The 16,531-nt window shown below is 35.4% G+C and overlaps 1 protein-coding gene across 1 annotated transcript; it reads right to left on the bottom strand.

Annotated features, from left to right (window-relative positions):
* Positions 1–1,341: 1,341 nt before the first annotated feature.
* Positions 1,342–2,684, bottom strand: LOC113334033. The gene is made up of 2 exons (XM_026580382.1): positions 2,147–2,684; positions 1,342–1,862 (listed from the first exon to the last, which is right to left on the bottom strand). The coding sequence occupies exons 1-2, from the start codon at positions 2,682–2,684 to the stop codon at positions 1,342–1,344; spliced, it is 1,059 nt and encodes a 352-aa protein (XP_026436167.1).
* Positions 2,685–16,531: the final 13,847 nt, after the last annotated feature.

Genomic DNA, 16,531 nt, shown 5'->3' with positions numbered 1-16,531 from the left:
GCAAGTTCACCATACTCTTCTTCACCTTCAACGCCAGCTTCACAACCATCTCAATCATCTCATCCCCCTTAGGATAATCCATTTTCTTCACCAGAAACCACAATAAACAACAATTCCAACTTGAATGTCAATGCTGCGATCAAGAGAAAATTATTAGGAAAAAATCATGCAAGAGCAGCGAGAAAAGCTGCCAAAGAAGGAGAAGCAAGTGAAGGAGGTGCTTTTGATACTTTGACAGAACATCAGAAGATTGTCGAAAAAAATTTGTATACCGTCAGTTCTTGACTAGGGAGATGAAAAAACATCGACAAACTCAAGAGAAATTTGTTTCAGAATATGACAAGAATAAGATTCTAAATGCAAACACCACAACAATGGATCCCAGACAATATATGGTATGGGAGATGAAGATGGACAGGTTAGCAGAGGAGTTGGAAGAAAAACGAAACAAGAGAAATTTGGAAAAACAATTTGGAGTTCAAGCTACTGAAGATGAGGAAGATGAAGACCACGATGAAGTAATGCCACTTAATTAATGTATCATCTTTAATTTTAATGAGGATGTAGTAGTTATATATGGTGAATGAAATTTTTCTAGTTTTTTTATTACAAATTGTTCTAGTTTTTTCATTACATTAAAACTTAAACTTGACAACATCCATGAAAACTATTAAGCCTAAAATCCCATACAAGTTATTAAAAACTCCTTAAGAATTTTGTAATGCACTTCGTATTAAAAATTCTTTCCTTTCCATCTTCGCCACTCGTCTCGAGTTCGTATTCCCAATTCAGCATTGGTGTCACCTCTAAGACGATATCAAGTGATAATCCTTTTCATCGCTATAAAATCCACAAGATCTTTTTTGATAGTCATGAATCGGAAAAACAAAGCAGCACAATCCCGATTATGAGGATTACCTATTTCTGTGCAAAAGGCATCATAAATTTTTCCCAAATAACTCATACTAGGTACACCGTTCATCCGTCGTTCTTCACCTCTTTTCGGGCAGTATATTACATAATTTCTACAAAGAGATAAATCTTCATATTCAGTGAATCTAGGATCATCCATAAATTAACCAGAAAGTATAGAAGTGTTTTTGTAGTGAAGGTGTGATTTTGAAATGGATGAAGTGAAGGTATATTTATAAGGAATGTCCGCGACTGAGTCTAGACCGCTAGCGATTGAGTCTAGACCGCTACTTAAAATGACCGTTAAAAATTTAAACTTAAACAGCTTCAAAGAAAACTATGGAACAACAAATGAAACTTAAACAATTAAACAATTTCAAAAAACAAAAACAAAAACAAAAAAACTATAAAATAACAAATGAAACAACACTACTCAATTCGTCCTCCATCTCTTCCAAACTTAGCCCACATATTCGCTCTGAGATCTTCCATTAACCTGTTATACAGAGTTTTGTTCTCACTATGACTGGTCATTTGCGCATAGTTCCTTGCAGGTAATCCTCTTGCTGGTATAATCTCAGGCCTTAAGTCTTCATCTTGATGGTTAGTCCAATTCTTATTATGACGAGTTTCCTGGATTACCATGTTATGCATAATGATGCAAGTGAGCATAGTCTTATGCATTTCATGAGCACTTAGACCACGATAACGCCCAAAAATTATTGCGAACTTCCGCTTCAGAATTTCAAAAGCCCGTTCCACATCCTTTCTCAGATCCATTTGTCTACTATTGAAATATGAGCATGAACGACCCATTTCACCGGCTGGTGGCTGACGGTGAACTAAAGTTGACCATTTTGGATAAATTTCATCTGCAAGATAATAACCATGAGTGTAGTGATTCCCGTTGATAATGAAATTTACCTGAGGTGAAATTCCATACTTTAAATCTTCAAACAAAGGTGATTGGTGTAAAACATTTATATCGTTTTGAGATCCCGGGAGACCAAAAAAAGCGTGCCATATCCAGCAATCATAAGAAGCAGCAGCCTCAAGGATAACCGTTGGTTTTGCGTAGTGACCCTTATACTGACCGACCCAATAGGTAGGGAATCCGGTCCATACCCAATGCATGCAGTCAAGACTACCCAGCATTCCGGAAAATCCCTTTCCTGATTTTGTTTTAATATTTCTCTAACATCTGTGTCAGTTGGTTTTCGTAAATAGGTTGGACCAAAATGATTAATCATTGTTTCGAAAAACAACGAAAGATACTTGTATGCAGTTGTTTTTCCAATGCGAAGGTACTCATCATTAGAATCTGGAGGTCTGCCATATCCTAGAATCCTTAAGGCCGAAGTAACCTTTTGTTCAGGTTTATGACCCCTAATATCCAGTGCATCATACTGATAAATAAATTGAGGTTCTACCTGACAGAGCTCACCAATAATCTTTAGCACCAAATTTCGGGGCATTCGGAATCGACCTTGGAAATTTTCATCAGAGAACACACAGTCGGGAAGAAAATAATCGTGCATTAACTTCTCGTGACATTCATCCCGACCCTGGTACGTATATCTTCTTGTGAACACTTCTTTTGGCTCTGGATCTCTAGGTATTTGCCCCGATAAATATAGCTGCAACAAGTTGTTGGTTAGGTCTTTATATTCATCTGACTCATCATCAATTTGTTTCAACACCTGAACGAATATTCGTTGTTGTTCTTCAAATCGATCCATATGAATACACACTTCTTCGTTAGAAGAATCCATTGAGTTGAAAATAAAAATTAAACAGATGATTAAAGGTACAAAAGAGTAAGATGATAGAGTTAATGAGAAAATGAGGTGTGATTAAATTGAATTGAATGGGATGAATTTATAGGGAGACGTGTGTGTGTGGGGGGGGGGGGGGGGGGTTGGAATAGCCGATACTTTATTATTTAATAAGCGACGATTACAAGACCGATCGATCTTATGTAGACCGCTAGCGGTCTGGTCTCCTGATAGACGCATTTATGTGTCTAATATATCTCATTTGTATATACTGTTAGTGCCAATTTTTGTACTTATCAAGGTGTTTTATTTATTTGTAGGTGTTTAAACATTTTTGGAAATTCGGCTCGAAAAGTTGATTTTGGCACCCAGAGGACAAGTGTTATTCGGACTCTCGCTTTTGGATAAGGGGTAACCTAATTACTAAGGGGCACCTCTAGGTCACCCCCAAGGCATCTGCTATTCGCACCCCAGTTCAGGATAGGGGTATATCATCTTCAACATTCAAATTCGTGTTTTGGCGGGAAAACCATTTTCACTCCTGACAGATTTTCAATCACCAAAATGAAGGTGTTCTAGTGCGATTCAATCGCTGAAAATTGGTGAGAAGTTGTGATTTAACATGGAAAAGCTATTGTGAGTGTTCTCTTACCTCAAATTTGTCTAGAAACAATTCATGGGCTCAAAACAGGTAAAACACATGCAGAAGAGTTTCTCTACGACTACTGGAAGATTTTGTGTGTGTTCTGCTCGTGTTTCATGCATCGAGCAACCTGTTGGAGCATGTGTAATCGAATTGGAGCGTGATGGACCAGAGAAAAAGCGTGAAAAGTTAAAACATGAAAGAAAATATCCGAAAATATTTTCTTTCACTGCCGAGGATTTGTGGAATTATGGAGGAGATTCGATGCATGCTTCGGGTTTAAATAGAGTCCTTGAAGGTCAGAGAAAGGGGATGAAGAGTTTGGGGTATAGCCAGAGCCGAGAGGAGAGAGAAATCGGGACTTGCAGGATTGTTCACCTGCTGCTTCTGAAGAAGAAGAAGGAGCTCAAACACGAAGAACGGACGGCCAAAGACCGTCGTTTTGCAACAGTTCCAGCAGCAGTGGACAAGTGTCGCAGTTTAGCGGCAGTTTTCTGGTATTATTGATTTCTGGACGCCTTTTGTGGGTCGTAGATTCACTGTTTTATACTTTTTCACTCTTTTAATCATACTTTGAGCATCAATTATGTATTTTGAGAACATGATTATTATTATTAGCTAAACCCCAACACTGGGATGATGGAGGAAGCCGTTCTTTACGCATATGATAATTATATTAATTCTTTTTTTGACTACTTGCACTTTTTATTAATCGATTTATGATTTTTCTTAATTGGTTGTGATATCGTATGATGATGTATACTTGGTCGTAGTGCTTTTGATGCGTCATGCTAGTGATATACAATAAATATTCTAAAAATCTACCTTGGCAAGAATGAGAGTCCTTATGATTTGAGCTATAACTGTTTCGAATAAATATATGAATTGTGTGAATTATTAATGGTGGAATCCTGTGTCCTAGTGTCTATTGATCCTGTGACAAATATTGTGTATATATTTTTATTTTTAAATCTTTACAAGTCCGAGCAACGAACTTTTACTTATCACTAGAAAAAAAACTACAACAAAATGGCGCCGCCGACGCGGACTTGTTTATAGATTTGTTTTTAGGTTTTTTTTTTTTTTTTACTATTATTTGTTCCTTTTTGCGCTTCTTTTTGTGTCTTTGATTTAAGGTTCGAAATGGAATACTAAGGACTTGGGAACAAAAAGCTTAAAGCTAAAAGCTAAAAGAGAAGAAAAAAAGACATAATTTTTTTTAGGATTTAATTTTTATTATTATTATTTTTTTTTATATAGCTTTGATTTATTTTTTTAGAATTTGTAAATATGCTTTATTTTTCATAATTTTTGGACTTTTTATTTGGACTTTATTCTGGACTTTTGGACATTTTTTTTTTATTTTTTTAACCCTACGGAAGGGTCTTATTATTAATAAAAAAAATATTAAATATAAACTGTTTGCAGGGAAGGACGACGATTACAATATCGTCTCGGCCCCTCGGGTTCATACATGACATAGGAGTCGTGGCCCTAGTCGACTTCAACGGTTCATCCCCCGTCTGGTACGGGAGGTAAGCTTTCAAACACCCGCGAATCCCCTGTTAGCGGGTTTACTGTATTCCTTAAGGTGATTCATTGATTGAGGACGAATTTGGACTGTTTTTAAATTCCTAGTAAAGGGCAAGGACTGGCCAATACAAGATAAGGGTTCGGATTTCATCACCGCTCCCTTCTTGCCCGCCTTAGGAAAACGAAACCTAACGCGAACCCAAGCTTAAAACTTGACTAGAACGAGACTGATAGGGTATCGCGCTTATCAGGAAAAAATTTCGAAGGATATTGGTTACTTTCTTAAGCACACCTCGAAGTTCATGATGGTTTCTGTGAGTTGAATGCGTGACTGCGCCGCCTTGTGATAGCGGTGAGGCCTTGGGTATCAAAGTTCCACTGAGCTTCCCTCGCCTCAATTCAACTTACTTTGACTCGGATTGATTCCAGAGGGGTTTGCTTAAATTGTAACGAATTCCCCTTCGAGAGATAGAAGCAAGTCTAGAAACAATCTAAGTGAAGCCATCATGCTTTTTGTTTGCTAGAAATCTTTAGGTTTGTTTTGGTGGAGTCGAGTCGGCCTTGTTTGTGGTTGTGTAGAATTTCCTTGAAATTAAGAATGTCGAACTGGTATGATAGAAGCCAATACAATGAGTATCGACCTGAATATGAATATGGACATCATGCTTTCTATTACCATGGTGGGAATAGTAGTTGGGAACGCCAACCTTTTCAAGGTTACGGTTCATACCATGGTGAGCCCAATTACTATCCACACGCGAATTGGTCTTACGAGCAAGAAAATCAGGAACACTGTAGTACTGGTTACTCGTTTTTGGAAACTAGTCCTGATTATGATATTTCTGAACCTGTTCCATCTCTAGAAGAGACCCAACAACGTATTGAAAGGACGTACAAACGTTTAGTTGCAATGAATAGTTCAAAAGAAGAGTGTACACGATATTCTGAGATGATAAACGAGAGTGGTGAACGTATAAGTGTTATGCTCAGTGAAATTCAGGCACGTCTAGAGGCAGAAAATGAACAGATGGCTAATGCTGCTCGAAATAATCTAAATTTCCAAAATAGGGTTTCTAATTCTACCCTTGATATCAATAGTGAATATTTGCCTCATTTAGAGGACGAGGCTAGAATAAAAAACACTACTTATTTAGATAAGGTTCAATCATCTTTGTACTATTATGATGATGAGGATAGTAGTAATGAAGAATCTGAGATATGTAGGCATAGTGATCAGGAATCTATTAATACAATTGAGCTTTATAATGATTATATTATTTCTAGTTCAAATCCAAATAATTTTTATAATTATTCACCTATTCAAAGACCTTCTTTTTTCAACAGTTCCAGCAGCAGTGGACAAGAGTCGCAGTTTAGCGGCAGTTTTCTGGTATCGTTGATTTCTGGACGCCTTTTGTGGGTCGTAGATTCACTGTTTTATACTTTTTCACTCTTTTAATCATACTTTGAGCATCAATTATGTATTTTGAGAACATGATTATTATTATTAGCTAAACCCCAACACTGGGATGATGGAGGAAGCCGTTCTTTACGCATATGATAATTATATTAATTCTTTTTTTGACTACTTGCACTTTTTATTAATCGATTTATGATTTTTCTTAATTGGTTGTGATATCGTATGATGATGTATGCTTGGTCGTAGTGCTTTTGATGCGTCATGCTAGTGATATACAATAAATATTCTAAAAATCTACCTTGGAAAGAATGAGAGTCCTTATGATTTGAGCTATAATTGTTTCGAATAAATATATGAATTGTGTGAATGATTAATGGTGGAATCCCGTGTCCTAGTGTCTCTTGATCCTGTGACAAATATTGTGTATATATTTTTATTTTTAAATCTTTACAAGTCTGAGCAACGAACTTTTACTTATCACTAGAAAAAAAAAACTAAAACATCTCCGCCGCTAGGTCTAGTCTCAACCGTTCGGTGGAGACTCGATCGGTTAAATTTTTTCTCATAGTGGCGCGACCAGTTTTTCAGGCCAGCTGGCATGGCAAATGGGGGGTTTAGCCAATCCCCGTAGGAACCTTCCTAACATACCCACACATAATCTCTTTTTAGTTTAAATGAATATAATATGCTTCATAATGAAATAAAATAAGGGATTTGATCAAATTTTGATCTTTTCTAGTGCCAATATTGATATTCATCAAATTTTATATGAATTCAGTGGGAAACAAGAAATCTAAATTAGTTTGAAGAAAATTGCTTAATACATTAAATTCTAATGTTCTTACATAAAAGTGTACAAAAGTAGATCCAATGACTAAATGCAACCTTCGCTTGGGTTTAATACAACCAAGATATTACTATTAAGGTTTACATATATATGTTAACAAAATACAACCCAAAAATGTCAAATCAAAATCATAATCATAGTCCAAAAATAACTAACTCTTTTTATGGTTACCTTAATCATAAGATTTCCTTTAGGATTTCTTTTTCTTCTTTACTAAATCATCTATTATTCAAACCCTAATAATTATTCTATAAGTGATCCAGGAAGATCTAGACTAAACCTTTGGATGAATCAAAACATAAATCTAGGTTAAATCCATTTTGGCAAGGTGTAGGCAAGTTTAGAGAACTTATAATCTCCCGGTACTGAAATTGTTGGACAAGGTTGACGTACCACAATGATACCAACTTGATTAAAATCAACAGAGGTTCAAATAGAGCACCGAAGTGTTGGGCATAGACAGTGGTTCTTTTAGGCGAAGGCACATTGATGTAATACATGGATCTACAGTTGTTCCATCTTGTCAGCAAGGTTAGTAGGTTGCAATGTCGTGGACTCATAAGAACCAAATGATAATATATACGCAGTAGATAACTTGAGGAAACAAAGTGAGGTAGTAGTGGAAGATCAGTTGGATTACATTATTTGTTTTGAAAGGATTCTGTGACGATTCTTCAAACAATTTTTTTTTTAAAGGAGAACCTTGGATTCATAAGGTGATTATCTACCATGCCTAATCAAAAACATTTGAAGGTCTAGTAAAATATTTCAATTCAATAAGTCGATTAGTAGAAATTTATACTAGCGCGAAAGAAACAATCAACTGATCTTGAGTTGTATATAGAAATAATAATAAAACATAATCACAGTTGCGTTTAGCTAACTACACAAAGGAGGTGTAATTATGTCATAAACGGTATTCTGATGCTTCAAAAAAAAAAATTGTAAGAAAAATTAAAATTTTGGGCCTAATAATATGAGGCTCTAAGCACTGGCCTAGCTGGCCTGGTATATATAACGGCTCTGAACGTTTCACACCTTAACCGACAAAAGCCGAGAAGTTGACGGGAAGAGATGTTTTACCCGTTATTGTCGATATTAATTGCAAAAAGAATCGACATTAATTGCCTATTTTAATCGAGCAGAATCCCAAAATCTCCTTTCTCCCGGTTGTAAGACTGAATTTCTCATTAGAAAATCCATAATGCCCTGTGGCACGTGTAGAAATCTTTAAGTGTTACGCTTGACTTTCCACTAAGATATGACTCCACTTTCCTGGAAGTAGCCACCAGAGGCCTGCACAACAGAAAGAAAAAAACAAACAAACAAACAAATAAGTGAAAATCCAGTGGAATTCCAAAATATACAAGAAAGTATATAGTAGGTAACCCGATAAAAAATCTTTTTCCTAGTCAAGCTCAAGAAACGTAATTCGGGAGACTAACTCCAAATACATCTGCAGGAAACTTCCCTGTTTCCATACAAAAACATAAAAAACTCCTTCCTTCCAATGACCATAATATTGGCTTTCTCATGTTTACTTTTTCTGCTTCCATCACTTTCACAGGAGACTTTCCATGCATCACCAGGACCGCTCTTTCGAAATTCCATATTTAGATTGCTTCAACACTGATTATATAAACCCAATACCCCTTTGAACAAACCCATTCTTTCCTTATTCTTTCTAACAAAGCCAGTCATTCCTTTACCTCCATTTGAGTTAGCTACTGAATATTTGATTGTGCTGCATAATCCTAGTTGTACAGTCATAGAACATTGTAGTAGAACTTAACTTCCTTGTTCCCTCAAATCATATAAATTTACTCAATTATCAACATAAAGTATTCCAACAGAGTACTAAGCTTCATTGTACTTCACCAACCAGAGAACACATGAAAGCATCTTATTCAACTAAACTTATTGAGTTACTATTACTAAAAGCTACAATCACAATTTATATATACAGATAGTTGATCATGAAAGAAGTACTTAAATAAAATCAGTAGTCTAGCACAATTTGGAACCAAATAGATTCTATAGGGAAACTATGGATGCTACTTTTCAAAAAGAAAATCCCTGCATCTACTCACCCGTTTCTGTTTGCATAAGAGAATTTGTGTTTTCTTAAGTCTGCATCACATCCTCTAATGCATTTAGTTCAATGAAACAAAAACATGTAAAGTTAACATAAACACAATCATTTTTATTTGACAGTGCGAGTTAGACATTCTTACTTTGCGTTATAAACAGGTGAGACACAACTTGGTGACAACTACAAAAGTGATTATTACATTCGTTTTGTATGCTCAACTTAGGGGATAAGATTATAAAGGTGGCATACAAGGTACTTATTATGAGAGTGTAAAGGAAATGGGAACAATCATTGAAGTTGAAATACTAGGTTTCATTTGAGCTAGTAAAGTCCTGCATTGACTGTGAATAGCCTGAAGTATTCATTACCCTCTTGAATGAAGTAATGCAAGGCAGGTCATGGTGTTCAATTTCGAGTTCTAAGGTTAGTGGAATTCTTCGAACAACATTACTATAAGAAATAACATGTTCGTGAGAAAAAAAAACGCCTGTCAGAATAATCACAACCATACAAAGCAAGAATAAGCCCATACAAGTACACATACAATCTTGACGAACCATTATAGAAGTTTTTGAATGTTAGATTCTCATATCACAAAATATAAAACGATAAAAGCATAGGTAAAATATTAAATATAAAATATGTAAATATCCCATAGGTATGGGTGAACTTATTCAATCAAAAGAGATATCCCAATTACTCTCTGCCAAAGTAATTCTGTCACAGATCCTGATGTAGGCAGAGTTGAGGCATCTTGCCTTAAATACCAAAAAATCTATTCTAAGACTAACAATTAAACTCAGCAGTAGTAGACAAACCAAACATGTTTGTGAATTAAGCTTATCTCCAAAAATCTACTGTCTGTCTCCAAAGGGCATCATCCCCTATCTATACAATGACAAGCAGACAGGGTTCTGCCTACTAGTGTTATTCTTATCTTATGTCATTCACTTATGAATGGGGATAAAAATGCCTTTTCAATTCAAACAGCTGCTTTCATATATGATCATTTGTGTTATACTCATCAAATTCAACAACTTAATCACGCACTAATCTCAAAATGATAGCATTTTATGAAGTGATGCTAAGAAGTAGGAATCAAACATTATATATCTAAGAACCACAGAGAAAGATATCAGCTTGCATGATTTTTCCTGCATATACTTTAACATTATTTTTGTAGACGAAATATTTGGAACTAACACAGCAGTTTACGTTAATTAAAAGCTAACAGTAATTCAAATTGTCAATTGAGTTATGTTCAGAAAAGATTTAGTGTTATCTAATTCCTGTAAGAGCTAAAAATCAAAAGGGAACATACCGGAATATCTTCGTTTAGAGATCTATTTCTTCCTTATTTTACGTTGGAGAAAGATCACTGCTTTCATGCTCCCCACTAGATCTTACTCTTGCACTTGAATCCATTAGTTTCGTATCTTCTTCCCCTAATGCTTTCAATGACACTAAGGTGTTCTTGTGAGGGACTCCAGAATTAAAATTCTTTCCAACATTCCCAAGCATTCTTGAAGCTGAAGCTTTTGGAGCGTAAAGATAGACATTTCTTTCACGATGATTGTAACATAGAAGCCCACCACTCTTTGTAAAGGAGAATGGTTTGCCATTGATATTACTGAACTCTTTACTCCAAATCACATCATGATTGTTTTTATTCTTCTTTAAAACCCATATGTCAAAAATTCGATCATTGTGACAACACACACATAAAAAACCCCTAAAGCCTGTAGTCCAACAAAAATTAGCTGATTACCAGCTTGTAGTTGTGGCAAAAAAGGTAGTGATGGAAGTTCTCGAAACTCCTCATCAGCCAAATCAAAGGCAACAATGGTTCCTTTGCTCCCAATGAATAGCTCCATTCGCAAACACACCGCGTGGGGTAAAATACATCGCACTATATTCCATCTTTCTACCTTTTCTCCATCCAATGCCACAACCAAGAGTGTACACCTGAATAATTCCATAATTTGGGTCTCTTTTGTCACTAAAAATTCTAACAGCTTTGTACTCGTTGGTTGAAGGACTGTATCCAAATCCATTTAACAAGTTTTTTTTTTCAATAAGCAGGTTGGGTGTAATATTTCCCAAGGAATGCATTGAAACAGATTAAACCATTGCATGAATGAAGGATATCAGATTTTCCAAATGGAGGTCTTACATTGATCCTTGTTGTTCTAGTAAAATGGTTTAAATTTTCATCATACTCAGTATAGTAAAACGGTTCTACTTCTTCACGAGACCAGTTTGTATACAAAATCAAACTCAACTTACCTGCAGAATCATCATAATCGAGATGTTGAACAACATTTCTCCATGGTTTTGACACCGATTTGCACTCAAGGATAGATTCTGCTGGTACACGAGATAAAATTTCTAAAATGATTTCGAACGGGAGCATATTGAAATTCCCCATTGTGTTGAGGAGAAGGGGTTTTCAGAGTAACCCTAATTTAGGGTTTGAAGGATGAAGTTTTTTCTTTTCTATTTTTTTTGGTTGCGGAGACAAAATCGGATTGATCTTTGAAAAACGGATTCCGACATGAGCCTTTTCTTTTAATGCTAAAAACATGGCTATCCATTGCCATCAAATCCGCCAACAGCGCTGGGTATGGCTAACCACTAACAAGTTCAAGGTACAGTTCTTGTATATCTTGGATTGCGTCACGGGTCCCGTATTGATATCTGTAACAGTGTTTCAATAGCATCGATGAATAAATAAGTATTTTTTTTTTCTTTTGACAATCAACGTATTTCGATACATTCAAGTCAAAAAAGTGATTACATGTTCGCTTACAAGAATGACAAAACCATCAAAATAAAAGATAATCAAAACCCTAAATAAGGACATCAATTATATGTAAATCGCGAAGAGAAAGAGCGACAAACCACAAAGATATCCAAAGAACTTTATGCATAAGGGAAAGATGGTATATCCGGAAATATATTCCGACCATTTAATCTGATTGTATTCTTCTTCCATAAGAAATGCTCCTAAAACAAAGGAGTATTTTTCCCATAAAGTTGTCGATCCACACGAACACGGATGCGCGATGTCATGATAAATCGTCGATGTTTTTGAATCGAGAAGATCAAGCCACGGACCAGCCATTAAAATTCGAAGAACTCGCCCCACAACGACGAAGAAAAATCGCCCCAAAACGAAAAAGAAATATGTCAAAAGACACCAAAAATGATGTAAAAACATCTTATTAGATTAACTACTATCAAAACCTTTAAAAGGAAAAGAATCCTTGCTCAGATGTGGTCCAAAAAGATTAAATCTGGCCAAGACGGCTATTGAGTTTTTTTCTTTTTTAAGAAAGGGAAGATGAAGGGAAAGAAGAAAGAGGAAATGTTTTAATACAAGTTTGATGAATAAATAAGTAAGTAACATGAAAAGAAAAAATTAAACACAAAACAACAGTTGGGATAATTATAAATTTGGTCAATTCCAATAGGAAAATGAATGATAATCTAGATAAAGAACATGAAATTGGCATTAGCTATTCTCTTGTACCCAATTTGTATGACATGTAGTCAGCTAAACTCAATACATCAATTGCTTACAACAGAAAAAAAAAATACCAAGGCGGCTGTTACAATTGTTGAATTTGATTGTGTAGATGACGTCCTCGAAGGTACGAGTCTCAAAGCTCAAGGATTAGTAGAAGGGGAAAAGATCGAAAAACAGACTGCTTCTACGAATATCCAATGTATGAAACACATAACTTTATCCTATGTGTAAATAGCTTTAAAACTCTTAGTCTTAATTCAGAAGGAGAAAACTCCTTAGCCTGCATGTTATAGGTTTTAAATGTCTTACTTTTGCCACTTTCAGAAACTTGGATACTTATTCTCTTTTTCAATTTACAACTTTTTGTCAGGCATGCGAAAAGAAATTTATCGGTTATGTAACTCCAGGGTGACGTTCCCTGTTTTATTTATTAAAACAATAATTAAAAAACAAAGATGTCACCAAGACTGACACAAAAGTTACAAAAAGAAAGAAAATAAGAAGAAAAAGGAAAACAACTTTTCAGTAAAGGAGCAAACTCAATTGGCTCTCAAACAAGAATCTACCTAAGATCCTGCACAAATAAGAAACCCAGAAGTAACGAGTACCAAAAGGTATTCAACCTTCAAAATTCTCATTTTAACCTTGAAACGAGTATTTGACAGCATCAATTTTCTCATCATTGTCAGTGTCAAGGTTGAAATCTATGAAACCATCATCATCCTCAATCAGAGGTGTTTCCATCTCTGATTAAGATTTTGCTTTTCTAAAAGATTCTTATACAAGAGTTTGGGATAATTCTTCTAAACATGATAATAATAATAAACTTGTATTACATGGGGATCAAGATGGAAGAATTAACCATGCTTCAAAAAGAAAAAAAATGAGAATTTTTTATCAGATAAAGGTTCTCTAGAGTTTGAGATTATTTTTTTACTTTTTATTAGAAGAGAGCAAATATAATTGAAAAATAAAAATGTCATGTCACCAAAAGTGACAATAAAGATACAAAAGAAAAAGAAGAACAAATAAAAACAAACAGGAAAACAACTTGTCCGTGGAGGAGCAAACTCAACATACTCTCAAACAAAATTTTGAACAATAATCTACCAGAGATCCTTCACAAAAAAAGAAACATAAAAGTTATCAGAGCTGAAAACGATTCAACCTTCAAAATTCAAATTTTCATCTTGAAACGAGCATTAGACAACATCAATTTCATCACATTGTCTGTGTCAGAGTCGAAATATCGCATACCATCATCATCGTCAATCATAGGTGTTTCCATCACTGACTTCCAAAAGATTTTTGCACAAGGGCTTGAGATAATTCTTCTAAACATGTCAGTAATAATGAACTTGTATTATATGGGGATCCAGACGAAAGAGTTAACCCGAAACATGTTAGTGCCTAACATCACGTTTGGATACCAAAGCAGAATTTAGAAATAAAATTATTTTGCTTCATAAAAAATTAACCTTTTATTTTCTAGAAGTCATTCTGGAATTCGATACCCAAATTAACTTCTGATTTTTGGACTTTCAAATTAAAAGTAGAGTAAGGATAGACATACCAAGGGAGGGATCCCAAAAAACATCACGACCGTCACATATTAACGGGCTCCAGCACCCATATGATAAGCAGGGGGTCTGTTATATTCTTTTATATGTATAATAGGAATATCACAAGTAGTACGTAATCAATCTTGATAGATAAGTCCATATTAATTATGATTAATTGCGAGACTCATTCTTGTAGAATTCATATCTTGAAAGATAGATAACAAATTTCATTCTTGGCAGAATTCAGATTCAATTATTTGGATACGACTAGATTGATCTCGTGGATATTGATTTTTAGGATTGTCCAAATACACTTCTACACAATATTGTTTTCATTTTCTGATTGTGAAGAGAAATAAATATAAACTCTTATTCAATGATCATTAAGTTAGTCTGCTTGCAATTGTATTAGGTTTTGTACATACAGGTTGTCGAACGAAAAAGTTGTGGTGTACTTGGTGACCTCTCCTTTTCAACATGATAGGTAGAGATGATTGTCCAGAGCTTATGGCCACAAGTACTTTATGTGGTATCTGGAAGTCACGATGTGACTGGGTTTTCGAAAAAAAGGAAGAATTAACCCGAAACATGTAGGTGCCTAACGACACGTTTGGATGCCAAAGCAGAAGTTAAAAGTAAAGCTATTTTGCTTCATAAAAGATTAACCTTTTTTTCTCTAGAAGCCATTCTAAAATTCGATACCAAATTAATTTCTGATTTTTCGACTTCTAAATTAAAAGTATAGTAGTGATTCCAACACCAAGGGACGGATCCCATAAAACATCTCGATCCTCACATATTAATGGGCCCCAAAACCCACATAATCAGTAGGGGTCTGTTTTTGGGTAGTGGGTCCCATCAACATGGGAGAGTCGAGATGTTTCTCGGAAGAGATCCTCGAAGTGTTTATTATCGTTGAAAGCAGTGGCGCAACCAAAGGTGGGCTAGACCTGGTTCTAGCCCCCCCAAAATTTTAAAAATCACTAATTAGTCTTTTATTTCCTATACATTTTATATTAAATCCTCGTAATTTTAGTGTTTAGTCCCCCATTTTTAAAGCATCCATGACTTAGAGCGTTCACAGTGGGTGACCAAACCCAAATTTTTGGTCAAAAAACGTGACGCAGTGGAACAGACTAAAGATCAAATTCCAGACTAAACCCAAATTTCGGACTATATTTGGTCTTGGACCAAGACCAAAACCAAATTTGGTCGAACGGAGTTATAATGTCCGTTTGGAATGGGGCGGAGTTATAATGTTCGTATGGAGTGGGGCGAACAATTCATCAACCGCCCCATGAATAAGAAAATAAAATAAAAATGGGGCGAACATTTCAAATCCGCCTGAACAAAAAAACAAAAAAATAAAATAATGGGGCGGACATTTCATCAACCGCCCCATGAATAAGAAAAAAACAAAAAAAGTGGGGCGAACATTTCATCAACCGCTCGATCAAATATAGTCGATCATCATAGTGTGACACTACACACTAAACTCAAATTTGATCGAATTTTTTGATCTTTGATCTTTGGTTTTGATCGCACCATTACAGTTGCTCTTAGTCCACCCAAATTTACAAAAATAATTTTTTTAGCCCCCTCAATGTTAGAACTTGGCTCCTCACTGTTTGAAAGTAACTTTTACATGCGTATACAGGTAATCCATAAATGATAATTTTTCCACTTAAATTTTATCCAAGTAGATTGGCATGTACAATCACAATCCATCATGCCTAATGTGACAATTTGGGTTTAAGTAATAAGTCGTGGGAGGGACTTCCACACACATTTTTACATATTATCTATTTAAAATTTTATATAACCTCATTTTTTCGTTGTTATGGCTAATTTCGTTGTAAAACATTTGTGTACCAAAAATACAGTCTCTCGAAACATTTTTTTTTAATAAACAGGAAATTTATTAACAGCTCAGACGGATTATGCAAAGTAATATCCCAGTCTCTTACAATGCCTTTGATCAGTTTAATTTTGGGGAGGACTCCGGGAGAGCTAGTTTTTCTCATTGAATCTGTACGACATTCTCACCAAGTCCTTCTGTTCCGTGGACACGTAGACTCCGTCTATAATCTGACAACCATCAAAGCGGGACCCACAATAGTGGTCCCACCTCAGAGCCTGACGTGGGTCTCACAAGCTAGTCTTAAGCATATGGAGTGGGTCCACGTGACAAAGTCCCGATTAATTATTTCAGCACCAC

Source organism: Papaver somniferum, unplaced genomic scaffold (genome assembly GCF_003573695.1).
Source record: "Papaver somniferum cultivar HN1 unplaced genomic scaffold, ASM357369v1 unplaced-scaffold_135, whole genome shotgun sequence".
Classification (NCBI taxonomy): domain Eukaryota; kingdom Viridiplantae; phylum Streptophyta; class Magnoliopsida; order Ranunculales; family Papaveraceae; genus Papaver; species Papaver somniferum.
This window is presented reverse-complemented; position numbering and strand designations above follow the sequence as displayed.

What these genes read in the sequence shown, in the direction of transcription:
- LOC113334033 (XM_026580382.1), bottom strand. Translation starts at nt 2,684, where the DNA reads ATGGATTCTTCTAACGAAGAAGTGTGTATTCATATGGATCGATTTGAA. An exon ending in AACAATGATTAATCATTTTG is followed by an intron (nt 1,863 to 2,146) that starts GTCCAACCTATT and finishes CTTTGTTTGAAG; the next exon opens with ATTTAAAGTATGGAATTTCA.